Source organism: Piliocolobus tephrosceles, chromosome 8, assembly GCF_002776525.5.
Source record: "Piliocolobus tephrosceles isolate RC106 chromosome 8, ASM277652v3, whole genome shotgun sequence".
Taxonomy (NCBI): Eukaryota; Metazoa; Chordata; class Mammalia; order Primates; family Cercopithecidae; genus Piliocolobus; species Piliocolobus tephrosceles.
The window spans coordinates 69,741,560-69,769,533 of NC_045441.1; the positions used below are offsets into that span (position 1 = coordinate 69,741,560).

Genomic DNA, 27,974 nt, shown 5'->3' on the forward strand with positions numbered 1-27,974 from the left:
AAAATCTTTGTTTTAAAAAATGCACATAAAATATTCATAATCACAAAAAACTTTGGCGACCCATATTTCTTTTTTTAAAAGATAGCTGATATATTATTTTAATACATGATATCATTAGTTTTGACTATCAATTTATGTTTAGAACCTTTTCCTTTTGCTTTTTAGTTTAAGATATGTAAAAATAAATAATATCCCTAAGATACAGTTGTAGATCAAAATATTGATGATATTATTAGTTTTTACCTAATGAAAAGTATTTTTGCTTATATTTATTTGTTCCTCATTTTGGGAAATTCAATCAATTTGGAGGTTAAATCTACTTTTTGTCATTGCTTATTGAAAACACTCAAACAATACGTAAGTATAGATTACATGGGCCCCTTCTTTCATCCCGTACCCCTAACTTCCACTCGCCTAGGTCACACCACTTTATAATTTTAAGAGTTTGGATGTTTGTCCTCTAGGTACCATTTTATTCTGTTATGTGGCTTGCTTTTTCTCCCTCCCTCTCTTCTCTCTTGTCACCTCGTTCTCTGGCTCCCTCCCCCAATTGACAATATAACATCCTGATCTACCTCTGTTCTTCCAGCTTGGCCTGGAGAAGAACTGGCAGATGAACACGTCCTGCATGGTGGAATGCCCTGTGAACTGTCAGCTTTCTGATTGGTCTCCTTGGTCAGAATGCTCTCAAACATGTGGCCTCACAGGTTCGTTTGTACCATAACTCATATTAGGCTAATGGTCAAGGAATATGAAATAAAAAATCCCTCTTGTTTAACCCATATCAGATAATCTTCAGAAAGGTTGGATTGGTTGTCTTTCTTTCCAAAACATCTAAGCCTTACTTGTTCCCGGATCGCCTCAGGAGATACCACTGTGATGCCTTCTCCCAATGACATATATGCTTGCAAAACCATAACATATATTAAAGTTGCATCACTTTGTATCTCTTAAAGGAAAAATGATCCGAAGACGAACAGTGACACAGCCCTTTCAAGGTGATGGAAGACCATGCCCTTCCCTGATGGACCAGTCCAAACCCTGCCCAGTGAAGCCTTGTTATCAGTGGCAATATGGCCAGTGGTCTCCATGCCAAGTGCAGGTATCAAATCTCAAGAAGTTGTAAGGAATTGTGTACTCTTTATCTGCAGAGACTTTATCTGCAGAAAAACAGACAAAAATAATGTGTTAGAAATATTTTTCAGAGCTCACAGATGACAAGCTTCTTAAAATTTTTATGTGCCTTGCCATTTTATAACCATTTAATTAGTTTTGATAACTCCCTGCCCTGTATATTTTTAATCATTTGGAGACTGATTCATTTTAATGAAAATTTATTTTCCTGTCTTTAGCTAGAAAACAAATAAATTGTTCAATGTATGCTTTATTGCTCGTGCCCTATAGGGCTTCTTCCTTAGGGTTTCAAATGCTTCTCTAAATGTTCATAAATCAAAGTCAACGGTGCAGAGATAACTAAGTGATGAGCTCTCTAATGAAGTATTTCTCTTTTTCTAATTAGTTATTTCTTCCGCCATTCCAGGAGGCCCAGTGTGGAGAAGGGACCAGAACAAGGAACGTTTCTTGTGTAGTAAGTGATGGGTCAGCAGATGATTTCAGCAAAGTGGTGGATGAGGAATTCTGTGCTGACATGGAACTCATTATAGATGGTAATAAAAACATGGTTCTGGAGGAAACCTGCACCGAGCCTTGCCCAGGTAACCACGGCAAAAGAGAAATCATATTCTGATTATTTTTTCCTAGGACAAGGGCCATGAAGGGGTTGCATATAAAATATAAGTTACAGGATGTCAACAGTCTTCTTATTCAGTAATATCTACGCCAACAGCTCAACACTATGCCTGTGGGGAACAGGGCACTGTCTCATTACTACCAGGTAGGGGTGAAGTCCAGGTCTCCCATGTGGCCTCTCTCAACACCCTCTGGAGTTTTAACATCTGCAGGAGATGGTAATTAAGGCCTTAAGCCCATGCTCCACAAAAAGGTATGAAAGAAAAGTTGAGAAAATAAGGATAGAACATAACCTATTAGGGATTTCCAGAAGAGAATAGGGAAAGAGAGGCCAATGTTTAAACACGTGATGGCTAAAAAACAGATTAAGTCCTCATAATAACAGCTTACCCTGGGTCCAGGGTGGAATGAACAACAAACTCATACCTAGATAAATGTAGTTAAAACATAAAATATAGAAAAATAAGTAGTAAAGTCTTCAGTAAGGAAAAAAACAGATTATCTACAACTGGAAGACAAAATAGCAGTATGGAGGAAACCGTTGAAAGATATTTTTCAGATTCAATGTTAGACACAATGGGTGCATACAGTAAATGTAGAAAGAAAATTTTGTATTTCAAATAGTATGGAAAAAATGGCAGACAGTGATAAGCTAATATTTATGAATTTGGGCTTGATGCAGAGAATTGTAGAGGAAATGTAATGCCAAAATATGCCAGAAAACCCATCCTTAAAAAAGATATAGATAGGGGCAACAATTTATTAGTGGACTGGAAATGAACAGATAGAAAATGAATTACCTGTATTTTATCCCCAGGTGGAAAATTTGTATTCTCCCAATTTGCTTATAATTATCATTTAAAAATTGTATCTCTTTTATAATATTTTGTTTTGAATCTGACCTCAAAATGTTAAAAATTAAGAATTTGGCAAAAATAATGGGGCATAAAACACATTTTCTATATAAAATGATGTGATTTAAGAAAAATTTAAAAGTGGATAACATATATTAACAAAAATTTGTAAATGGGATTGAGTCCCTAAGACTGGAAAAACTGACATGTTTTAGCTATTTATTCACTCATCGAGTTACTTATTCCTTTGTAAAAAAAAAAAAAAAAATCGTTGGAGATGATAAAAATAGTAGGGTATAGTTTAAGATGAACTGAATGAAATTAAACAGTAAATAAAATAACCCTGATAGGGGTTATTTTGAGGACAAACCCCCTAGACTCTGAGAATATCCAACTATTGTATTGATCTTTGCACACATGGATATTTTCATCTACTTCAGGTCAAGAACTGAACTATTTTTAAAAACCAAAAATCTGAATAGCAGCTGTTTCTCAATAAGTGTAAAGGTTCAGCTATGCAAGGTGAGTAAGTTCTAGAGATCCGTTGTAAGACATAGTGCCTGTAGTTAACAATACTGTATTGTATACCTAAACATGTGTTAAGTGGGTAGATCTCATGTTACATGGTCTTATCACAATTAAAAAAAAGAATAAAATAAAACTTTTAAAGTAACAGAAAATCTGACTTTCTAAAGCCGGGCAAAGTGTTGCTGTTCAGACATTCCTACACCTGCCAACAACCTTTTGCTGATCCAGGAATTCCCCTCTTTCATTTCCTGCTGCTGCAACTAGTCTGATACCATTTAAGATCTCACACACAATTCAATTTAATAAAATCATTTTGCTTCACTGTAGACCCAGCCTGAGGCTGTGGCAGCAGGTGACAGCTCCAGGCAGGGTCAAGGACATTCACACCATTGAGCAGAACGGGCATCCTTGTCAGACAGTGGTGCATGCCTTACTATGGATACTCCTCACGTGATTTCATTATGTACTTCCTGCAGCACACTCACTCACTCATTTGACTGTTAATTACAGGTCAGGCCCTGGACTTGAGGCGGGAGATACAGTGAAGACCAACAGACCCTGTCCTTGTACAGCTTACTTTCTAATGGAAGGGAACAATTGCTAATCTACTAGTGACGTAAATAAACATAAGATTATAATCTGTGGTAAATGATGTGAAGGAAAAATTACAGGATCCCATGATAACATAGAACGGAGCAAACACATTGTTTTAATTAAAGTAATTGCAAATCTAGGAGGCTGCTCTTCTAAATTACAATCTATTCATTTCAGTTCCTCTCTTGCTAGTTTTCTCTAATGATGGGTTTTGAAAGCTAGCAATATGTGAACTAATAAGCTTTAAAGAGTAGAACACTGAATTAGGAAATACATTTCATGTGTTTAATTGTCATATCTTTGGCAGGCATAGGGTAATTTTATTGTTACTACAATAGTTTACATGGTCAAAATAGAAAAGTATGTTTAGAACAAGGGAGTATCTCACTCTCATTTGCTGTTATTACATCTTTAAAGCCTGACATGTATTACTTAGGGGTGATAATTACATAACTCACAAACTATCATTAAAAGATTTATTACATTTTGTTGCAAAATAAATGATGCTAAATGTGGATTGCCACAAAGATAAAGCCTATTGGTAAAAGGTATGTTTCTTTTCCATGTAATTTTCAATCACCGAGGTGAAATTTTATTATATTCATATTGACAGGAATTTTTTGAACTTTAGCAGTTTTCCTACATAATTAAAAACTGAGTAACCACAAAGTGACATTTCCTAGGAAATAAAAGTGTTTCTAAAACTTTTTCAGACTACTTAGAAATTCTTTCTAGTTTCTTTTTCCTTTGCATTTCCAAAATTTACTAGAACTTTCTGTACTTCAGGAGTACCAATTACATTCTTTAATAAAGGCCTACAAAAATCACTCCATTTTACTATTATGTGTATATATGTTAGTCAATAATTCATGTCTTACCAGGACTTCTTAGGCATGACACAAGAAGTTTTTCCATTAATCAGATTTCCAGGCAACTTTATGCTAATACCAGTCACCTTCAGCATAATATAAGGCAATATGAATTATTCATATGGCCTGGCTAGAATAAATAAGTGATAAGAAACCTTTGTGAATTTGTGTCTATCATAATTGACTGTGTACTCTGAAGAGTATCACTAAGCAGTCACTCTGAAGAATGGATGGGTTAATGGAAAGGGTGTATTTCATAAAATCTTTTCTGTTCTTAAAATGGCTAAAGATTTTGGAAGCATGGATGCACTATGGCCCAGCAATTGCACTCCGAGGTACATACCCAACAGAAATGCATATATAAGTTCATCAAAAGACTTGTACTGAAATGTTTGCAATAACATGATAGGAAAAATTTACAACTCCCCACGTGCCCATCAATAGTAGAATGGATATCTAAATTGTAATATATTCACATGATGGAAAGTAGTAAGAATGAAGAAATTAGAACTTCATAAATGTATGATGGATCTCACAAACATAGATGAGAGAAAGAAGCCAGACACAAAAAAAGTACATATGGTATGATTTCATATATTACACAAGGGAGGGTTTTGAGATCCTGGGAACGTTTTGTTCTTTGATTTGGGTGTTGATCACATGGTTAGATAATCAGATTGTCAAAATTCAGCTATCTGTGCATCTATGATATGTGATCATTTTACATGTTTGTTGTCCTTCAGTAAAATATTTTAAAGAGAAGTTTATTGAAGATATAGATCAGAGCAAATAGTGGGCATTATTTCCAGTACTGCGACTGCTCGATTGCCTCTCTCACCTCCACTCTTCTGGGAAGAAATAGGAATGAAACATAAAACCAGCTTTGTGAGCCTTGGACTTCAAACTTTTTGAAAATTGTGAATACCTAGAAGACAAAGTCTGTTTATATTTAGGCTCTCTTTGAGTGTACCTCCTGTGTAATAAACCGCTTTACTATGATAATGACAAGAGTGGTGGTAGGTTTTGATCAAATATTTTTTGTATCCTAAGAAGAGATGAATTATAGTGGATGAGCTCCTATCAGCCACAGTTTACCTTTGACAACACATAGACCAGTAATAGCCATACAGAAAATAACAATATATATACAAAGTTATACAATTACAAATTTATAAATATTAAATGCCTATTTAAATCTTATAAATATTATGTATGGCTGGGATACCTAAAAACATTGCCCACTGGGGTTGGAATTAACATGATTATCTGGTTGGCTTTTCTCTGTGGATATGGGTGTAAATTACAAACCTGTGTTTTACAGGTGACTGTTATTTGAAGGACTGGTCTTCCTGGAGCCTGTGTCAGCTGACCTGTGTGAATGGTGAGGATCTAGGCTTTGGTGGAATACAGGTCCGATCCAGAGCAGTGATTATACAAGAACTAGAGAATCAGCATCTGTGCCCAGAGCAGATGTTAGAAACAAAATCATGTGATGGTGAGTGCTACCATTCATATACTCTATCTTAAGCAAAGCATAAGATTTAAAAAAATAGTCTGTTAAAAATAAATTTGACCAGGTACAGTGGCTTATGCCTATAATCCCAACACTTTGGGAGGCCAAGAAAGGCGGATCACCTGAGGCCAGGAATTGTGAGACCAGCCTGGCCAACGTGGCCAAACCCCAACTCTACCAAAAAAAAAAAAAAAAATTAGCGAGGCATGGTGTCAGGCTCCTGTAATCCCAGCTACTCAGGAGGCTGAGGCAGGAGAATCACTTGATCCCGGGAGGCAGAGGCTGCAGTGAGCCGAGATTGTGCCATTGCACCCCAGCCTGGGCAACAAGCGCAAAATTCCGTCTCAAAAATAAATAAATAAATAATTTAAAAATTTACTGAGATGTCACTTAAGGCTGAGGACTAAAGTAAGGGGAAGATTCTGAATTCTAAAGATTGGGAAGACAGAAAATCCTGCCACCCTTCATAAATAAGATGTGAGTTTTACAAAAACGTTTCCTAGTTTTATGAGCTCAAGGCAGCTGAGATAATTAGGAGCACATTATTTTTACACTTATAACAATTATGGTCAGGTAGGAGTCTAACAATATCTTCAATTTATTTAAATCAAATGACAGAATTAAATTAAAATGACAAGTTCACAGTAAGGTGAGAGATTTTACTATGTTTTTCCAAATGGATAAATCAAATTATTGGTAAAACTTGAGTTTAATCTAAATATTACTTAGAACATATATAAACATCTATGTTTATATGTCTGTGTGAATGTATGCACACATAGAATCATTCACTCAGTGTAAGCAATACATGACATCTTAAAGAATCACAGCATTAAATGTCATAGTTTGGGGAAACAACATGCTAAGACTCAAGGAAAACAAAAGAAATGCCATCTGGTAGAGGGTGTGGGGCTCAACAAACAACTCTGAATTCTGCTTATGTTCTGAAATAAGTAATATGACATAGCAGCAAGTAGGAGACAAAATATCACCTTTCTTACTGAAAAGTTGGAGACAAAAGCTTAAAGTGTTGGAAAAGAATACTTGCAGTAAAAACCAAATGGGCTAGATGACTTAGCCCAAGAATTAGATAGAATTATCTGCTCTGTCAATTTAATCTTCCTAAATTTATCAACTAGGTAAAACATTCCATATGCTAGGACAGGATAAGTGAAGAATAAAGAAAGGTCAAAAGTTGCAATGAATAAAATAATTCCCAAGGCAAAAAAGAAAAGTATTCACTCCAAAATGACAAGGAAATAAAATTAGGAATCAATAAAACAATGACAAATCTCCACACGCACACTTTAGAAGTGTAAAAACCATACTTCTAAAGCATCATATAGCAAATGTTATATGGGATGCAGCAAAGAAGTACCTAGAGGAGACCCTGAAGCTTTGAATGCTTCTATAGACAGGAGAAAAGTTAAAAATGAACTAAGCATTCAACTGAGTAAATTTTTAAGAAAAGTAAAAAGGAAACGGAATGCAAGCAACATGGATGAGTATAAATTCAATGAGATTGAAAATAAATAATCAACAAAACCGATCGATTGTTTTTAGAGCAAACTGACAAAATAGACCAGCTCATGGTAAAATCAGTGAAGAAGAATAAAAAGCAAAGTCATCATTACTATAAATAGAATAAAGTTTGGACAATAGAATATAATTTTGTGAATAGTTTTTTCTAACAAAAGTAAAAATGTTAATGAAGATAATTTACAAGGTTATTATATTTTATCAAGAGTAACAAAAAACCTATACCATAGATTATGTAACTATTTTCAAACCTGTGAAATACATACTCACACATGCACACAAACTAAAACTTAAATGGCTTTAATTATGAGTTTTCTCAAAATTTAAAGAAACGGACAACTCTTTGTTGAGATTTGATCAGTCTGGTGGGAAAGTTATTAGTTATGATAACCACAAAACCCTTTTGGAAGGCCTGAGGGTTTTCACATGACTTGGGTAATAGACCTGGCGGAAGGCGTCTGGTCCCATTACCTTTAGTTAAATAGAGTAGAGTAGTAAACAACGGGATGTGAGGAAGTTATCTAGTTAGCTTGTGGTCTCAACCTTGGATGTGTGCTTTTTACTCCAGACGTACACAATGACAATTACCCTCTAATGGCGTTGACTCAAGCTTTTGTTAACTAATAAATGTGAGTCTCCCTCCTGATCCGGGCTGGCCACAGTGACAAACCTCTCTTGGTGTGTAGATGGTCAGACACTCAGCAGGACTGGCAAAAGATAGTATCTGTGTGTCATACATTTTATTCATGCATTGCTGGGGTTAGGGTCTGCAGGCAGACCCCCACAGCTAATGCCCTCTTGTGAGGAGCAATACCTCAACTCCTATTTATGTGAAATCTTTTTTTATGAGAACATATTCTGTTTTTTAATTTGAATTTTTTTTTTAATTATACTTTAAGTTCTGGGGTACATGTGCAGGCCGTGCAGGTTTGTTACATAGGTATACACATGCCATGGTGATTTGCTGCACCCATCAATCCATCATCTACTTTAGGTATTTCTCCTAATGCCATCGCTCCCCTAACCCCGACCCCTCAACAGGCCCCAGTGTGTGATGTTTTCCTCCCTGTGTCCATGTGTTCTCATTGTTCAACTCCCAGTTATGAATGAGAACATTCAGTGTTTAGTTCTCTGTTTCTGTGTGTGTTTGCTGAGAAATTATAGTTTCTGGGTTCATCCATGTCCCTGCAAAGGACATGAACTCATCCTATTTTATGGCTGCATAGTGTTCCATGGTGTATATGTGCCACATTTTCTTCATCCAGTCTAGCATTGATGAGCATTTGGGTTGGTTCCAAGTCTTTGCTATTATGAACAGTGCTGCAATAAATATAAGTGTGCATGTGTCTTTATGATAGAATGATTTATAATCCTTTGGGTATATACCCAGTAATGGTATATACCATTATATATATGGTATATATATATATATATATGCTGGGTCCAGTGGTATTTCTGGCTCTAGATCCTTGAGGAATCACCATACTGTCTTCTACAGTGGTTGAACTAACTTATAGTCCCACCAACAGTGTAAAAGTATTCCTATTTCTCCACATCCTCTCCAGCATGTGTTGTTTCCTGACTTTTTAATGATTGCCATTCTAACTGGTGTGAGATGGTATCTCATTGTGGTTTTGATTTACATTTCTCTAAAGACCAGTGATGATGAGCTTTTTTTTCATATGTTTGTTGGTCGCATAATGTCTTCTTTTGAGAAGTGTCTGTTCATATCCTTCACCCACTTTTTCATGGGGTTGTTTTCTTGTAAATTTGTTTAAGTTTTCTGTAGATTCTGGATATTAGCCCTTTGTCAGATGGATAGATTTCAAAATTTTTCTCTCGTTCTGTAGGTTGCCTGTTCACTCTGATGATAGTTTCTTTTGTTGTGCAGAAGCTCTTTAGTTTAATTAGATCCCATTTGTCAATTTTGGCTTTTGTTGCCATCGCTTTTGGTGTTTTAGTCATGAAGTCTTTGCCCATGCCTGTGTCCTGAATGGTATTGCCTAGGTTTTCTTCTAGGGTTTTTGTGGTTTTAGGTCTGAGGTTTAAGTCTTTAATCCATCTTAATTTTTGTATAAGGTGTAAGGAAGGGGTCTAGTTTCAGTTTTCTGCGTATGGCTAGCCAGTTTTCCCAACACCATTTATTAAGTAGGGAATCCTTTCCCCATTGTTTTTATCAGGCTTATCAAAGATAAGATGGTTGTAGATGCATGGTGTTATTTTTGGGGCCTTGGTTGTGTTCCATTGGTCTATATATCTGTTTTGGTACCAGTACCATGCTGTTTTGGTTACTGTAGCCCTGTGGCTATGGGTTTGACATAAATAGCTCTTATTATTTTGAGATACGTTCCATCAATACCTAGTTTATTGAGAGTTTTTAGCATGAAGGGGTGTTGAATTTTGTCGAAGGCCTTTTCTGCATCTATTGAGATAATCATGTGGTTTTTGTCATTAGTTCTATTTACATGATGAATTATGTTTATTGATTTGCATATGTTGAACCCGGCTTGTATCACAGGGATGAAGCCAACTTGATCGTGGTGGACTAGCTTTTTGATGTGCTGCTGGATTTGGTGTGCCAGTATGTTTCTGAGGATTTTTGCATCAATGTTCATCAGGGATAGGGGCCTGAAATTTGTTTTTCTTTGTTGTGTCTCTGCCAGGTTTTGGTATCAGGATGATGCTGGCCTCATAAAATGAGAGGGAGGAGTCCCTCTTTTTATATTGTTTGGAATAGTTTCAGAAGGAATGGTACCAGCTCCTCTTTGTACCTCTGGTAGAATTCGACTGTGGATCTGTCTGGTCCTGGGCTTTTTTTTAGTTGTTAGGCTATTAATTACTGTCTCAATGTCAGAACTTGTTATTGGTCTATTCAGGGATTTGACTTCTTCCTGGTTAAGTCTTGGGAGTGGGTATGTTTCCAGGAATTTCTCTGTTTTCTTCTAAATTTTCTAGCTTATTTGTGTAGAGGTGTGTATAGTGTTCTCTGATGGTGGTTTGTATTTCTGTAGGATCCGTGGTGATATCCTTTCTCATTTTTTATTGCATCTATTTGATTCTTCTCTCTTTTCTTCTCTGTCTGGCTAGCCATCTATTTATTTTGTTGATCTTTTCAAAAACCCAGCTCCGGGATTGACTTTTTAAAGATTTTTTTGTGTCTCTATCTCCTTCAGCTCTGCTCTTAGTTATTTCTCGACTTCTGCTAGCTTTTGAATTTGTTTACTGTTGCTTCTCTAGTTCTTTTAATTGTGATGTTATCAGTTTTAAATCTTTCCTGCTTTCTCCTGTGAGCATTTACTGCTGTAAATTTCCTTCTAAACACAGCTTTAGCTGTGTGCCAGAGATTCTAGTACATTGTATCTTTGAACTTATTGGTTTCAAATAACTTACTTATTTCTGCCTTAATTTTGTTATTTACCCAGTAGTCATTCAGGAGCATGTTGTCAGTTTCCATGTAGTTGAGCAGTTTTGAGTGACTTTCTTAATCCTGAGTGCTACTTTGATTGCACTGTGTCTGAGAGACTGTTATGATTTCCATTTTTTTGCATTTGCTAAGGAGTGTTTTACTTCCACCTGTGTGGTCAATTTTAGAAAAAATTCAATGTGATGCTAAGAATGTATATTCTGGACTGGGCATGGTGGCTCATGCCTGTAATCCCAGCACTTTGGGAGGCCGAGGCGGGCAGATTATAATGTCAGTAGTTCGAGAACAGCCTGGCCAATGTAGTGAAACCCCATCTCTACCAAAAATACAATAATAGCTGGGCGTGGTGCTGGGTACCTGTAGTCCCAGCTACTCAGGAGGCTGAGGCAGGAGAATCACTTGAACCCGGGAGGTGCAGGTTCCAGTGAGCTGAGATAGTGCCACTGCAGTCCAGCCTGGGTGACAGAGCGAGATTCCATCTCAAAAAAAAAAAAAAAAAAAAAAAAATGCATATTCTGTTGATTTGGGGTGAAGAGTTTTGTAGAAGTCCATTAGGTCTCCTTGGTCCACAGCTTAGTTCAAGTCCTGAATATCCTTATTAATTTTCTGTCTCATTTATTTGTCTAATATTGACAATGGGGTGTTAAAGTCTCCCACTATTATTGTGTGGGAGTCTAACTCTCTTTGTAGGTCTCTAAGAACTTACTTTATGAATCTGGGTGCTCCTGTATTGGGAGCATCTATATTTAGGATAGTTAGCTCTTCTTGTTACATTGATCCCTTTACCATTATGTAATGCCCTTCTTTGTCTCTTTTGATCTTTGTTGGTTTAAAGTCTGTTTTTTCAGAGACTAGGATTCTAACCCCTGCTTTTTTTTTTTTTTTTTTTTTGCTTTCCATTTGCTTGGTAAATATTCCTCCATTCCTTTATTTTAAGCCTATCTGTGTTTTTGCACGTGAGATGGGTCACCTGAATACAGCACACCAATGAGTCTTGACTATCCAGTTTGCCAGTCTGTCTTTTAATTGGGGCATTTAGCTCATTTCCATTTAAAGTTAATATTGTTATGTGTGAATTTGATCCTGTCATTATGATCCTACCTGGTTAGTTTCTCCATTAGTTGATGCAGTTTCTTCATAGAGTCGATTGTCTTTACAATTTGGTACGTGTTTGTGCTGGGTCTATCCCACGGACCCTGGCCAACTGATGAATGAAATGAGTACTCAAACACAGGTATGCAGTGCAAGGGCAGCTAGGGGTCTGCCTGGCTCTAGTGGTCAAAGTGCACCCAGAGAAGCTGGAGCTGCATGCTTTCATTCACTGTAGGCACAATGCCAAAAGCCTGGAGCAAACACAATCTGTGAGAAATTAACATTTATTGTTCCCCTTTCAAGGAACATCACGTGTGTGGATGATTAAAGATCAGTTCCTGCTCAACACAAGTAAACACGCTATTAGTAGCGTGTTCAAGATATTCCCCTACATTCCCTTGTACGTACTCCTTGCTGTCTGCCTCAGGGTCAGAGAACAGCTGCCTTTGGCTATTCTCCCCTGAATCTAGGCAGAGCCTTTGGACCTTTCAGAAGGCATGCTGCCTTCCCTATAGTTTTTCCCACCACTCTGACCGATATCCTCCTTCTCCCCCTTTTCTGTTTTTTGCATCAGGTTTTCTTGATTGAAGAGTACAGCTATGTGCAGCGACAGACTTGACAGTGCAGCAGTTACAGCTTGTGTTCCACCGTTGCATCCTAGAATTAGTAAATAACATAAGACACACATGAGTAGAATCAGTAATATTCTTTTCCAAACAAAGAGTGACCCCCAGGAGTGGGGGGTCTTTCCAGGAGAGGTGTTTTTGCACATTGTTCTATAGGGCTGTTACTGCGGAACCCCACAAGGGGTATGTTAATCCCTCATAGCCAAGCAGTCACATTGTTAGAAGCTGGGAAGAGGATGTCTACCCAAGTAACAGGGCAGAAGAAAGGCAGAGCTAGAAGATGGGCCTAATAGAGTATAGCAGGTTCAGGTTGCAGATAGAGTGAGAAAATAAGGAAAATCAATACTCTACAAGAGTTGCAATGTACAACAGAGAGCATAGCAAGGAACAGATTATGTGGAGTGAACAGTGTTTGTGTCTAGAGCAGGATTCGCTCAGCCTCCTGAGTTTTCTTCTTGAGCATAATGTCCAAGGCCTGTGTTGTCCAAGGAAGCTGCATCATCCAGGGCTGCAGGTTCTACAGGGTCATTTCCTTTATTTTTGGTACCAGGTTGGTCCCAGTCACCCCATGGTATGGTTTAATGCATTGTGCTGGAATCCAAAGAGGACCTGAGGGCTTGTGAACACAAGTATATCTTCTTCCCCACATTAACAAATCATTTGGACAGCACCATAGATTACGATTTACATCTTTCCATAAAACTAATTATATCTTGAGTGATTTTTGCAAAGTGCTTCTCTATAGCTGATTGAAATTTATCATCTAAATTGAAGAAATTAAGGGTAAATAAGGCTTGTGCCAATAGCGTTGCAGGGTCCTTACTCATATTCACCCTTTTTTGTTTTCTGAGCATGTTTTTAAGGGTGGAATGGGCATGTGCTACTATGACCTGTCCTTGGCGGTTATATTGTGTCTGGAATTGATTCCTTCCAGTGGGTTCTTGGTCTCACTGACTTCAAGAACGAAGCTGCAGACCCTCAAATTGAGTGTTACAGTTCTTAAAGATGGTGAGTCCGGAGTTTGTTCCTTCAGATGTGTCCGTAGTTTCTTCCTTCTGGTGGGTTCGTGGTCTCACTGGCTTCAGGAGTGATGCTGCAGACCTTCACAGTGAGTGTTACAGCTCTTAAAGGTGGCACATCAGAGTTGTTCATCCCTCCCTGTGGGTTTGTGGTTTCGCTGGCTTCAGGAGTGAAGCTGCAGACCTTAACGGTGAATGTTACAGCTCATAAAGGTAGTGCGGACCCAAAAAGTGAGCAGCAGCAAGATTTATTGCAAAGAGCAAAAGAAAAAGCTTCCACAGCATGGAAAGGGACCCGAGCAGGTTGCCGCTGCTAGCTCAGTGGCCAGCTTTTTTCCCTTATTTGGCCCCACCCACATTCTGCTGATTGGTCCATTTTTACAGAGCACTGATTGGTGCATTTGCAAACCTTTAGCTAGACACAGAGTGCTGATTGGTGCATTTATAATCCTTTAGCTAGACAGAAAAGTTCTCCAAGTCCCCACCCAATCCAGAAGCCCAGCCAGCTTCACCTTTTTTTTTTTTTTTTTTGAGACGGAGTCTTGCTCTGTAGCGGGAGCTGGAGTGCAGTGGACAGATCTCAGCTCACTGCAAGCTCCGCCTCCCGGGTTTACGCCATTCTCCTGCCTCAGCCTCCGGGGTAGTTGGGACTACAGGCGCCCGCCACCTCACCCGGCTAGTTTTTTTGTATTTTTAGTAGAGACGGGGTTTCACCGTGTTCGCCAGGATGGTCTCGATCTCCTGACCTTGTGATCCGCCCATCTCGGCCTCCCAAAGTGCTGGGATTACAGGCTTGAGCCACTGCACCCGGCCTCGGCTTCACCTCTTAATCCCCCCTCTAAACAGGACACCCCAACTGCTATTGGGAATTTGGCTGATGACGGCTCTAGCTACTTCTTGCTGGATAGGGGCAAAGAAGGGGGTCCTGCAGTTGTAGTGTCCTCCAGAGGGGAAGGCCAGTGGAAAGGCCAGTGGGTCGGTCCAGGGGTCCTCAATAGAAGTTGTTACTGAACTCATTTGGGGTTCCAGTTGTAAGACCATCTGTAGCTTGATGGCCTAGATTCTAGAGGAAACAAATTTGACAAGAAGGTTAAAAATACAGGGCCCAAAGGCAAGTAACAGCAAGGAGGCTGCCACGGGACCTAGAAAGGGGAGACGCCATGTTGCCGAACTCCAGAGGTTGGTATAAGAGTTTGAAAGTCATTGTCTGATTTCAGAAGCCTTTTCCTGTAAACGCCAGATGGCATCTTGTACTATCCCTGACTCGTTAGTGTAAAAACAACACTCTTCCCCTAGGAAGGTACAGATTCCTCCTTTCTCAGCAGTGAGGAGGTCTAGGCCTCAGCAGTTTTGGAGAGTCACTGCTGCCATAGAGTCTATTTGGGATTGTAGAGTAAGGATGGATTCCATTATTTCTTGCAAACTGTCTGAGAAATCCTTTGAGAGTGTCTGGTAGGTAGTAGATAATGAAGTAGATAAACCTCCTCTTCCTGTTTCTGTAGCAGTAGCCATTTCTAACACTATAAGTAGTGGTATTAGTTGTATGGCCCTGTGCTGACAGACTTGAGCTTTGAGGGGTACAGATAGGATCTGATTTCCATTAGATTAGAAGTTAGGATAATATATGTTACCCTGTTAACGTTCAGCAAACTTTACTTTTGTTGAAAACCTTATAAGTTTGGGATTTCAATTATTATTCTTTGCTATTAATAAGACCTTGTTCAGTCCATATTAACTTAGAATTGGTATAGATGGCTCCTTCCTGATTCTGTAAGTACTTTAAGGTTTGACTGGGTGCAAACAGCTGGCATGTATGAGCAGACCAATTATTAAGCAATTTTAATACCCATTGTGTCTTTTTTCCCTTAATCGCCCAGGAGGAACCATCTATCATCCTGTCCTGAAGGGAGTTCCTCCTGGGTGTGGTCGGACCTTTGTATGGTAATTAGTTAAGATTTAGATCCCCTGTTAGGAAACCTGTTGGGTTAAGGATTTTTTGATAGGAAAGCTATGGGTTGTCAGTGGCCTCAGTGCTTTCAGACTATGCCCTTATTTACACTGACAAGGCGGTATTGGAGTGTTACAGGGTTGCAGAAAAGACCTTCAATTATCAATTACAGGTTTTAAAGTTACCTTGGCTTTTAAAGGAATAGGGTACACTGTTTTTTCTTTACTACTTCCATTTCTCTTTCTTGCTCTTTGTCTCTCTCTTTCTGACTCCCTCTTTGTCTCTCTGTGTCTTCTTTCTCCTTTCTGCTGGTCTTTCCCTGCCTCTGCCACCTGCTTATGCTGCTGTCCTCCCCTTTTTGATGGTTTCGGCAGTGTAAGACTGCCACCTCCTTGGGTTTTTGTACTGCATGCAATAACTCCATGATTTCCTTGTGACATTTAGTGGGGGTTCCCCTGGAGGTTAGGAACTCCCTTTCCTTCCGTAATGCAACATGGGCATGTAGGATTAGATAAGTACACTTGCTATCTGTATACACAGTTATTCTTTTTCCCTTTCCCAGTTCTAAGGCTTAGGCAAGTGCCACTAGTTCTGCTAACTGGGCACTGGTCCCTGGGGGAAGAGGCTTACTTTCGAGTACGGTTACTATGGCATAACCTGGCCTTCATATCCCATTCTCCACAAATGAAATTCCATCGGTACATAGGTTAAGGTCAGGATTAGCTAGAAGGGGGCTTCTAAGAGATCATCTCGGGCGGCATAAGTCTGGACTATAATTTGTTGGTATTCATGCTCAATTGGTTCCCCATCCTCTGGGATAAAAAGGGCAGGGTTTAGGCCCACACACATACATATTTGAAGCAGCGGTCCCTCACGGAATAGTGCCTGGTATCTAAGTAGGTGGTTGTCCGATAGCCATAAACTTCCTTTGGTACCTAGTATGCCATTTACATCATGAGTGGTCCAGACAGTGAGATCCTTTCCTTGTATTATTTTGATAGCCTCTGACACTAAGACAGCCACAACCACAGCCACCCTTAAACAGCAAGGTCAGCCTTTTGCCACTACATCAATTTCCTTACTTAGGTGTGCCACTGGTTGTGGGGTTGTCCCACGAGTCTGAGTAAGGACTCCAAGAGCTATCCCTGCTCTCTCTGTGATGTATAAAAAGTTTTGTCCTGTGGGAAGGCTTAAAGCTGGTGCTCGTACTAGTGCCTGCTTTAAGGTTTTGAAGGCTGTTTCTACCCCTGGTTCCCATTCTACTAGATGAGTATTTGCCCTCTGGGTCTCCTTGATTAGAGTAGAGGGGCCTGGCTATCTCCCTGTATCCAGGGATCCATAGTTTGCAAAAGCTGGTGATTCCAAGGAACCCCCACAACTGTTTTAATGTCTTAGGATGAGGATAAGCCAGTATAGGCTGTATTCATTCCTTGCTGAGGGCCCTGGTTCCTCTAAGATTAGGCCTAGATATTTGACCTGCAAAGCTGGGCCTTTGACCTAGATGCCTTGTACCTTTGATTAGTTAGAAAGTTCAAGAGACCTAGAGTAGCCTGTTGGCATGAGGCTTCCCAACTGGTAGCCAAAAGTAAATCATCCACATATTCAAGGATCAGAGTGTCTGGACTTGAGAATTGGCCTAGATCTTGGGCCAGTGCCTGACCAAACAGGTGAGGACTATTCCTAAACCCTTGGGGTAAGACCATCCATGTAAGTTGGGACATGTGGTCTGTGGGATCCTCAAAGGCAAAGAGAAACTGGGAATCAGAGTGCAGGGGAATACAGAAGATGGTATCCTTGAGGTCCAGAACAGTGAACCATTCTGCTTCCTATGGTATTTGAGAGAGCAGGGTATAGGGGTTGGGTACAACTGAATATAGAGGAATTACTGCCTCACTGATGAGTTTAAGCTCTTGCGCTGGTCTCCACCGACTTGTTTTTGTACTCCTAGAATTGGAGTGTTGCAGGGACTGCTGCATCTCCTTCCTAAGCCTTGAGCTTTTAAACGTTTAACAATATCCCGTAATCCCTTACGAGCTTCAGGCCTTAAGGGATATTGCCTTTGATAAGGAAAAGTGGTGGGGTCTTTTAGCCTGATTTGGACTGGGCAGGCATTTTCTTCCCTTCCAAGTTGTCCTTCCAATGCCTAGACTTCAGGGTTGATTCCCTCCTCAAGTAGGGGACAACAAATGGGTAACTTGTTCCCCATATTCATATAGATAATAGCTCCAGCTTTGGCTAATATATCCTTAATAAGGGTGTGGGACTTTCAGGCATAACAAGAAAGGCATGTGAAAAGAGCAAAGTCTCCCAATTACAACTGAGGAGGTGGGAGAAATACCTAGTTACAGGCTGTCCCATGATTCCTCAGATAGTAACGGACCTTGAGGACAGTCATACAGGACAGGAGAGTAACACTGAGAAGGCCGTGCCAGTGGCCAGGAGGAAGTCGATTTCCTGGTCCTCAATGGTTGAACGTACCCAGGGCTCAGTGAGGGTGATGAGATGAGCTGGCGCTTGCCTCAGGCACCCTCAGTCCTGTTGTTGGATCATCTGGTTGGGGGCTTCTGGCCCAGAGAACCATTGCACTCTTGGTTAATATGCCTTCCAGTGATTGCCTCAGCATAGCAGACATGGACGAGGGGGTGGCTTGTTTCTTGTTGGACAATCTTTTTTAAAGTGTCCTTGTAAACCACACTGATAAAAAGCCCTACCAGGTGATTGACCTGCTCCATTTTCTGTCCTCTCTGAACCATCAAGGTTTGTTTGTCTGAGGGCCATGACTAAGGCTGCAGCCTTTCTCTGATCTCACTTTTCCTTTTGGGCCTGTTCCTCCTGGTCCCTATTATAGAACACTGAAGTTGCCAGGTTTACTAATGCCTCCAGATTTTGTTCAGGGACCAGGGCTTTCTTTTGGAGCTTTCTCCTGATATGTGTGGCTGATTGATTGGGTAATAAACTTAACTTATCTTTTAGAATCAATTGGCCCTCTAGTGAGTCAGGTGACCAGGAAGTATATTTTCTTAAGGCCTCTCATAGCTGCTCAAGGAAAGCAGAAGGATTTTCTTTCTTTGCCTGAGTTATGGTAGACATCATTGAATAATTCATGGGCTCTTTCCTAATTCTCCTTAGTCCTTCTAGAACACAAGTCAACAGATGTTTATGACTCCAGTCCCCATGATCTGAGTCGAGGTCCCAGAGGGGATCCATGCAGGGGACAGCTTGCGGTAGAGAATTTGTCCCTTTCTTCAGCTGTCATTCTATCTTCAAACTCTCAGACTGCAGCTAAAGCCGCATTCTTTTCATTAAAAGCCAGGGTTTGATCTAACAATAGCATGACATCTCTCCAAGTGAGATTGAAGGTTTGCCCTAGACCCTGTAGGACATCTATGTACCTATCAGAATTATCTGAAAACTTCCCCAGGTCTGCTTTGATCTACTTTAAATCAGAGAGGGAGAAGAGGACATGCCCCTGGGTTGGGCCAAATTCCCCTCCCCCTACAGCTCAAAGGGGACATAACTGATAGCCCTGGGGTTTTTGTGGTCCTTTGGAGATTTCTTTGCTTATTTCTTTCTGGGCAGGGGAGATTAGAGGAGGCTTATCATTAATAGGAAGGGGAGCTATAGGGAGGCTAGGATATGGGGGTAAGCTGAAAGGTCCTCCTGTGGGATGTAAATTATAAGCTTTGCATAGTTGTGTGTTCTTCAATGAATAGAAAGCTTGAACATAAGGTATTTTACTCCATTTGCCTTCCCTCTCACAGAAAAGGTCAAGCTGCAGGATAGTATTGTAATTTGTACTTCCTTCAGGTGGCCATTTTTCCTCATCAGAGAGAGAATATTGGGGCCAAGCCATAGTGCATAAAAAAATAAGCCACCTCTTTTTCAGGGTTTGCAGGTCAAATTGGTCCCAATGGCTTAGGATGCATTTCAAGAGTGAGCTTGTTGATGCCTGAGTGTTTCCCATCTGAAAGACAAAACCACCCATGGTTTTGGTTTGTTTCTCCCCCGCCTAAGAACCCACAACAGTCCCTGGACCCTGCTGACTGGAAATAGTTGTGCTCACCGACACAGCAGCAGAAACACTAGTTTTCCTCCTAGACCACAAGGAGGACCAAGGAAGGTCAGATTTAGTGGCCCTTACCAACACATTCCCGAAAACCTCTTAGAGTCCTAAGCATTCTCCTGTTAGTATTGGGACTTAACACATGTCCTAAAAGATGTTATGCCCCAAAAATGAAGTGAAAGGCCACATCCTGAGGGAAGAAAAGGATCTCCAGGGTTGGAAGAGTGACACATTTTGTCCTCACTTGAATAGGAAGGATACAATTTCTGAGGCTCCCCATATCCTAGCTTCAGGAATAGCTTTTGTTAGGCCTGCTTGTCTGAGGAGGGATCCTAAAACTCCAGATAGTCCCCCCCTATGATGGGGCTATGGGCAAAAATTATATCTTTCTGATTGGTGAGACTGGGTGCCTAAAGAAGGTAACAGAGTCCTGGAGTTTATACTAGAAATCATTCTTATAAGAGAAACTAGAAAAGCACCAGAGATAGGGAGTGGTTTTTAGAAGTGGGACTAGCCTCAGAGAAGAGAGGTGAGAGGAAGTTTGTCTGACAGGCATTAGGACCCAGGAGGCAAGGGTCAGGATAGATAGGCTAGATGGGCGAGTCTCACTTGGGCGACATGACTTTGAGAGTTCTGTTCATGGCCGCAGGGTCATGCAACTTGTCGAGACCCTGGAGCTGAATGGCTTTCCTCTCTGTTGACCCTTGGCTCAGCCCCGATGTACAGGAAAAGTGGAAGCTGGTTCCAGGCAAACCAACGCTCCCAACTCCAAAGAGTCGGGGGTTGTTAGAGAGCCCTTTCCCAGAAAGCCTGACACCTGTGTCTTCAGTCCAGTGGCTGCGCTAGTTGCTTTTAACTGGCCAACAGGTGCCTGGTATTTAGCCCCCAAATTCTAAGGAAAAATAGGACAGTAAAACAGGTCCAATGGTACTCACCACTTGGTGATTGTCCCTTCATGGTTGCCAAATATGTCCAGAATTGATTCCTTCTGGTGGGTTCTTGGTCTTGCTGACTTCAAGACTGAAGCCATGGACCCTCTCAGTGAGTGTTACAGTTCTTAAAGATGGTCTGTCCGGAGTTTATTCCTTCAGATGTTCTGATGTGTCCAGAGTTTATTCCTTCTGGTGGGTTCATGGTCTCGCTGGCTTCAAGAGTGAAGCTGCAGACCTTTGCAGTGAGTATTACAGCTCTTAAAGGTGGTGTGTCCAGAGTTGTTCATTACTCCCATGGGTTCGTGGTCTCGCTGACTTCAGGAGTGAAGCTGCAGACCTTCGCAGTGAGTGTTACAGCTCATAAAGGTAGCACAGACCCAAAGAGTGAGCAGCAGCAAGATTTATTGTGAAGAGCGAAAGAACAAAGCTTCCACAGCGTGGAAGGGAACCCAAGCTGGTTGCTGCTGCTGGCTCAGGTGGCCAGCTTTTTTCCCTTATTTGGCCCTACCCACCTCCTGCTGATTAGTGCATTTACAAACCTTTAGCTAGACAGAAAAGCTCTCCAAGTTCCCACCTGATCCAGAAGCCCGGTTGGCTTCACCTTTCAATATGGGATACCTGTGTAATGTTGGATGATCTATGTATGACAAAATTGTTGAAATTGGGAACTGGTGTAAGGCAGACCATTATTAGTTTTAATCTTTGTGGGCTGCCCCATAAATGCAAATGTTAAGATGTTTAATGACATATTGGGAGGACTCTCTAGAAAGAGCATGAGCACTAATTAGGTGGGAATTGGTATCAACGGATACATGTACACATCTTAGTTTTCCAAATTCAGGGATGTGCATATCAGCTGTTTGTCATAATTGATAAGGGTTGACACCTGTTGAAGGAGGGGACATGCCTGTGAGCTGGCAATCTGGGCATTGCAGGATAATTAGTTTAGCTAGTCTCAACTGAAAATGTTGGGATAAATTTCTCCAATTTTTGTGGAAAAATTGATGTGATTGGGTGGCTTGGTCAAACAGTGATGTCTTGATGTGCAAATCTGCTTGATCATTGCCATAAGCCAGTGGGCAAGACAGTGAGCTGTGGGTCCGAATATGTGTGATAAAAACAGGATGTGTTCATTGATCCAGGAATTGCTGAAATCAAAGAAAAGGGGCCTACAGGATGGGCTCAAGAGTGCACTTAATAAAGGCTATTTCAAAGTTTTGCAATAAATAAATGAAGTAAGCAGAGTCACTAACAATATTGATGGGCTGAGCAGAAAAGGTTTCCAGGGCCAATATTAGGGCTCCAACCTCAGTTCTCTGAGTACTAGTAAATCCAGATTGAGTGAGGGAGTTATGCAGATAGCTGCTTTTCCATTTTTACCAGAGCCGTCAGTGAAAAGCGTTAAAGCATTAGGTATGGGGGAGTGAACTACCTTTGTAGGCATAACTACAGGAGTATGAGATAAGAACTGAAGTAGTTTGTCAGTGGGAAGGGCATGTTCAATATGGCCTGCATAATCAGAGAGTGCTATCTGAAGGTCTAGAGATAGGGGCAGGGCTGCTTCAAATTCTTTTTTACTTAAGGATATTTTTATGACATAAGGGTCATAACCTTGCAATTGATTGCATCATTTGCAGCCTGCATAGATGACTTTATTAACTAGCTGGACTTAGGGAGATAGTGTTTTAGTCCTAGTATGTGAGCAAAAACCCATTCTAGGAAGTGTAGCTCTGGGGCCATCTGTCCTATTAATCCTGTTGGGGAATGTTTAGTAGGAAACACAAATAATTGGACTGAATATCATGGGTCTGAGAAATGGCTTGCTCTATTTCCTCAATTTCCCTTTTTGCAGTAGGGGTTAAATACCTGGGGGTGTCCAGGGCTGCATTACCTTTAGGATAGAAAACAGCTTCTGTAATTTGTCAGTCATTATGCCCAAGGTGGGGCGGAGCCAGTCACTATCACCCGGTAATTTTTGATTATCATTTAAGGTATGTATATTGTTAGTATTCAATTTAACCTCTTGAGGTCTTACTGAGCAGGAAGTTAGTATGTATCCAAGATATTTCCAAGGGAAGGACATCTGTACCTTTTCAGGTGCTATGATTAAACCTGGTAACTGTGTATTCCTCTTGACAGAGGCATATAAACTCAGAGGCATATAAACTCAAAAGTATTGGCTCCCTTGGGGCTGCCAGTAAGATGGCATCCAGATAGTAGGTGACCTTGCAATTAGGAAATTCTTTTCTACTGGGGAGCAAAGCCTGATTTACATGATACTGACACATGGTAGGACTGTTCAGCATTCCTTGAGGAAGTACTTTCCAATGAAATCAGCAAGCTGGCCTTTCATTATTAATAGCTGGTATTGTAAACACAAATTTTTCTCTGTCCTGCTCTGCAAGGGGAATAGTATAAAAGCAATCTTTCAAGTCAATAATGACTATAAGCCAATCTTGAGGAATCACCATGGAGGAAGGGAGCCCCTATTGAAGGGACCCTATCGGTTGCAAATTAGCACTGATCGCACGTAAGTCACGCAAAGGTCTCCATTTACCAGACTTTTTGGGAGTGACAAAAATGAGCAGATTCCAAGGGCTGTTTGATGATTCTATATGGCCAGTTCTTAATTGTTCCTCAACTAATTCATGGGCTCTTTGTAATTTATTTCCCTTTAAAGGCCACTGTTCTACCCAAATAGGATTTTGAGAGAGCCACGTCAGGTGTCAGGAAGGAATAACAACAGTGGCCATTACTAGAAAGAGGTCTGCTATTCGCATAATTCATCAAATTCCGCCCTCCAGAGGAGGTATTGACTGGCCTCTAAAGTTGTTTTACCTAGCACTGACGGTCCTATCGGGTCATATGGAAGTAGTCTGCTATAGCCTTAATTAATCCTCTCATAAATGGGCTAGTGGCTCCCTTTTCTCTAATGCTTTTTCTTATAAGTGTTGAAAGTAATTGGTTCATGTGCTCGATTGCCTTGTAGATCTTACATCACCAGGCAGACCAAGAACTCCCCTTATAATGCTGCTAAGACAGGGTCCCATAACTGTAGTGTATCTCTTGTCTTTTTTCCAATATATTGGGGGAGAGAGCTCAGGGAAAACCTCTATCTCCTCTGTGGCACCTTTACCCAGTAACAACAGGGCTGAGGGAGGAAGAGGAGGCAGTAAGGTAGACAATGGTTTTTCTTCCATTCCCTTTTTAGGCTCTTCTGTGTAGAGCGGGGCCCAAAGCAGCCCTAACTAAGGCCCATAACGTTAAAGATGTTACTGGGACCCACTGCCCTTGTACATGATGTCATTTAACATTTCTTCCCAGAGCTCTGGGTCTAGTGTGCATCCTTCTAGGAACTATCGGTTATAGAAAACAACAATTTGCATTAGGTCCCTTAATTCAGCCTCTGAAACTGAGGCTCTGCTAGCTTTAAGCAGCTATTTCAATATTTTTATAGACTATTACTCTTGAGCTGATAACTGGGTTTCCCATGATGAAACCCTAGCTTGAAAATCCCCTCGAACTTGGAAATCCAGAGCAGGCACCAATGACTTACAGCACAGTCACTTCACTTTCGTTTTTGAGGGTTCCATCACGATCCATTGCAGTGTTCTTCACACGGGCACCACCTGCCAGGCCTGTCACACAGAAAAATAGTACTCAGACACAGGTATGCAGTGTAAGGGCAGCTAGGGGTCTGCCTGGCTCTAGGGTCAAAGTGCACCCGGAGAAGCTGGAGCTGCATGCATTCATTCACTGTAGGCACAATGCCAAAAGCCTGGAGCAAACACAATCTGTGAGAAATTAACATATATTGTTCCCCGTTCAAGGAACATCACATGTGTGGATGATCAAAGATCAGTTCCTGGTCAACACAAGTAAATAAGCCTGTTCAAGATATTCCCCTACATTCCCTTGTACCTACCTACTCCTTGCCGTCTGCCTCAGGGTCAGAGAACAGCTGCCTTTGGCTATTCTCCCCCGAATCTAGGCAGAGCCTTTGGACCTTTCAGAAGGCGTGCTGCTTTTCCTATAGTTTCTCCCACCACTCTGACCAATCACTTGCATGTTTGCAGTGGCTGGTACCGGTTTTTTCTTTCGATATTGAGTGTGCCCTTTAGGAGCTCCTGTAAGGCAGGCCTGGTGGGGACAAAATCTCTCAGCATTTGCTTGTCTGTAAAGGATTTTATTTCTCCTTCACTTCACTTATGTAGCTTAGTTTGGCTGGATATGAAATTCTGGATTGAAAATCTTTAAGAATGTTGAATACTGGACCCTGCTCTCTTCTGGCTTGTAGAATTTCTACAGAGGGACCCACTGTTAGTCTGATGGACTTCCCTTTGTGAGTAACCTGGACCTTTCTCTCTGGCTGCCTTTAACATTTTTTCCTTCATTTCAACCTTTGTGAATCTGATGATTATGTGTCTTGGGGTTGCCCTGCTCAAGGAGTATCTTTGTGGTGTTCTCTGTATTTCTTGAATTTGAATGTTGACCTGTCTTGCTAGGTTGGGGAAGTTCTCCTGGATAATATCCTGAAGAGTGTTTTCCAACTTGGTTCCATTCTTTGCATTACTTTCGGGTACACCAATCAAAGGTAGATTTGGTCTTTTCACATAGTCCCATATTTCTTGAAGGCTTTGTTTGTTCCTTTTTATTCTTTTTTCTCTAATCTTGTCATCTTGCTTTATTTCATTAAGTTGATCTTCAATCTCTGATATCCTTTCTTCTGCTTGATCGATCTGGTTATTGATAGATGTGTATGCTTCACGAAATTTTTGAGCTGTTCTTCCGCTCCATCAGGTCATTTATGTTGTTCTCTAAACTGGTTATTCTAGTTAGCAATTCATCTAACCTTTTTTCAAGGTTCTTAGCTTCCTTGTATTTGGTTAGAACATGCTCCTTTAGCTCAGAGGAGTTTGTTATTACCCACCTTCTGAAGCCTACTTCTGTCAATTTCTCAAACTCATTCTCCATCCAGTTTTGTTCCCCTGCTGGTGAGGAGTTGTGATCCTTTGGAGGAGAAGAGGCATTCTGGTTTTTGGATTTTCAGACTTTTTGCACTGGTTTTTCCTCATCTTCATGGATTTATCTACCTTTGCTCTTTGATGTTGGTGACCTTCGGATGAGGTCTCTGAGTGGACATCCTTCTATATGGATGTTAATGCTATTCCTTTCTGTTTGTTAGTTTTCCTTCTAACAGTCAGGCTCCTCTGCTGCATGTCTGCTGGAGTTTTCTGGAGGTCCACTCCCAACCCTGTTTGCCTGGATATCACCAGCAGAGGCTGCAGAACAGTAAAGATTGCTGCCTGTTCCTTCCTCTGAAAGCTTCATCCCAGAGGGAATAAATATGACGCCAAAAAGTGCAAACAAAAGTGGAAAAGATTTTAAATGTCTTTAAATTAAAATTTTAAACTTCTACACAGTAGATCTATAAACTTTGTTTATAGATCATAACGAGGTTACAGGACAAACCACAAACTTGAAAAATATACTTATGAAGTGAATTAATTTCAAAGGATTCATGTATAGACTAGCAAATCTAAAAGTTTTTGATCTAAAACAAGTTAATAGTCTAAAAATTGTTGAGGATCTGAAAGAACTTTTCTTTTCTGACACGTATAATTTTAAAAATAGAAAACTTATAATATTTATTTATTTAAAATCAAAAAACAAAATTGTATGTTACCATAAATAACAAATATCCTGCAAAATAAGTTCACCATAACAAATGGAAAATAACTTTAATGACAAGAGTGGTCTTGTTTGAATTTTTGTAAATCTCTTATAAAGTCTAACTTAAGGAAGACACCTGGATTCTCTTATCTGCTTCTGCATTCAAGTTATTGCAGTCTTAGTTTAGTTTACATATGTAAAGAAGATCCAACCATACACAGATTGTAGTTGCAAAGGGGAAATCCTCACTCACACTCTGAAAGAATGTCAATGTCTCCCAGGGTCTCTGAACCGCACTTTGAGAATCACTGTTCCAGAATGAAGAATCTCTACAATTCAATGAGAAAAAACATAAATGTCAGTAGTAGGGGGGAAAAGGCCAAAGGTTTAAATAAGCAGCTTGCATAACAGGAAATCCAAATGTCCCAAAACATTTTTTTTTACTGTTCAATAACTTTAGTAATCAAGGAACTTTAACTTAAAATGACAAGGTAACTTTCCATACCCAAAAGACTAACCAGAAAAAATTAAAATCTGGCAATTATAAATTTTCATGAGTGTTTAGAGCAATGACAATCTTTATGTACTGCTGGTGGATTTTTAAATTGTCACCTTTTGCAGGAAAAAAATGAGCAATATTTAATAAAGTTTCAGCTATCCGTACAATTATACCAAGAAATTTCCCTTCTAGATATGCAACTTAAAGAAGCACCAGGTCATTTGCACAAGATTGACCTTCAGGGCATTGTTTGAATAACAAAACTAAAAATAACCTAATAGAAAAATAGCTAAATAAACTGTGTTATTTAGTACAATGGAATTCTATGTAGCGGTTAAAATAAAGTGACTGTACTACATTTTTTAAAATCACTTAGAAATCTTTCACCTGTAACATTGACTAAGTTTCAGAATGCTACACAGAATAGGATACATTTTTAAAATGTATGACTGCATGAAAGTAATACATCATTTCTGTATATAGTAATTAGTATATGTGTGTATAGTGAAAAAATTAAAAGCATGGCAAAGAAAGTCATATATCTTCAGAATAGTATGTCTAGATGGACAGACAGGGAGGGTGATCAGAACAGAGAAGAATACAATTACATCTCATGTTTTGTTCATCAACAAGCTAATGAAAACTGAAGCAAATATGGATAAATAATATTTGACAAAATTGCATGATGGAAGATATATATTTATGTAACTATATATAACTGTATACAGTTATGCATGATGGAAGATATATATATATAGTTATATATATATACAAATTACATGATGGAAGATATGTATATATATATATAACTGCATACATACATAACTATATAACTGCATACATACATAACTATATAACTGTATACATATATAACTATATATATCTTCCATCATGCGATTTTATATATAACTGTATATAGTTATATATAACTGTATATAGATATCTATATATATGTAACTATATAGATAGATATGTATAGTTATTCTCTATACCTGGCTGTATATTTACAATACTTTTTTTTTTTTTTTTTTTTTTTTTTTTTTTTTTTTTTT

General features: G+C 39.9%; 1 protein-coding gene across 1 annotated transcript in view; it reads left to right on the top strand.

The window, feature by feature from the left end:
- THSD7A (thrombospondin type 1 domain containing 7A) overlaps nt 1–27,974 on the top strand; it is a 492,664-nt gene that overhangs the window by 457,433 nt on the left and 7,257 nt on the right. Inside the window, exons 20-23 of the mRNA XM_026449388.1 lie at nt 590–707; nt 957–1,102; nt 1,541–1,715; nt 5,916–6,089. Coding sequence (XP_026305173.1) covers nt 590–707; nt 957–1,102; nt 1,541–1,715; nt 5,916–6,089 — 613 coding nt within the window. The remainder of the gene's footprint in view (nt 1–589; nt 708–956; nt 1,103–1,540; nt 1,716–5,915; nt 6,090–27,974) is intronic.